At 65.3% G+C, this 1042-nt stretch overlaps 1 protein-coding gene across 1 annotated transcript; it reads right to left on the reverse strand.

Annotated features, from left to right (window-relative positions):
- On the reverse strand, positions 1–891 carry LDBPK_311310 (ATP-binding cassette protein subfamily C, member 6, putative; the record flags this gene model as incomplete). Its single annotated transcript, XM_003863174.1, has 1 exon — positions 1–891. A coding segment is annotated over one exon (891 nt), but the record flags the coding sequence as incomplete, so codon positions are not given.
- Between the last annotated feature and the right edge of the window lie 151 nt (positions 892–1042).

Here is a 1042-nt window from a genome sequence, read left to right on the forward strand (position 1 = left end):
AAACCACTTCAACAAGAGAGGAGTCATCAGCTGGCATCCGTTTCGGATGATGCCGAGAACAACAACGTGCATTATGCTTTGGCGGAAGAGCGTCCACACTGCCCACCACACCTGAATGGGGTGGGGACACTGCTGCGCGGACTCCGGTAGCTCCTTTAGCAACGCTCGCGTGGATGAAACCTGGCTTGCGTCATCCCGCAATCCCAGGCGAAACACAACGTCCTCGACTCGCTCGCACGTCAGCACCGTGTCGTCTTCCACGGGGTCGAACAGGTGCTCGCCATCCACCTCGCCGCGGTGATACGCGCCGGGACCCTGCTCCGGGACAGGGGCGCTGCATCCGCGGCACAGCAGCCACCCCATGCAGCGCCGAACGCAGCAGCCACGGCGCCGCGACGGGGCCACGCGCCACTCCACGCCCGCGTACAGCCGCCCCGGCGTGCCGTACTGCTGCACCGCGCCCACCCAGCGCAGCACGCCGTCGCTGGCGTCGTCCCAGCGCACGCCGACGCGCGCGCCGACGTAGCCGTCCCACGCATGGCGGCGCGCTCGCTGGCGCTGCAGCTCCGCCGACAGCGCGACGCCAGCGTTGTAGGCGCGGTACTCGCGCATCGGGCGCGGCAGCCCATCCATGGTCAGCTCCTCTCGCGCCGCGCGCTGCATGAGGTCGCCAAGCCACGTATGAAAAAACGCCCCGAGTAGCCAGCCGGCACGGTCCTCCGGCTGCTTCTCATATGCGGGCTCTTCACCAAAGAGGTCTCTAAGTCCCCGTGGTGGAGGTCGGGGATGGGACGACTGATGATACACCGGTGTCAGCACCGTCGGGTGGACAGGCGGGTGAGGTGTGGCGCTTGCGCGCGCAAGTTGGCCTGACACGGAATATGCGGGCATCTATACAGCTATGGCTGAGGTCGTGAACGTTCAGGGCAGCACGAGATAATGGAAGAAGCAAGCGAAAAACAGAACGCACCGCCTGATCCCTCCGCTCTGTGGCTGCAGAGGGTGTGCAGAGAAGCGGGATAGAGGCAGGCAGTAGAAGATC

Source organism: Leishmania donovani, chromosome 31 (genome assembly GCF_000227135.1).
Source record: "Leishmania donovani BPK282A1 complete genome, chromosome 31".
Lineage (NCBI taxonomy): Eukaryota > Euglenozoa > Kinetoplastea > Trypanosomatida > Trypanosomatidae > Leishmania > Leishmania donovani.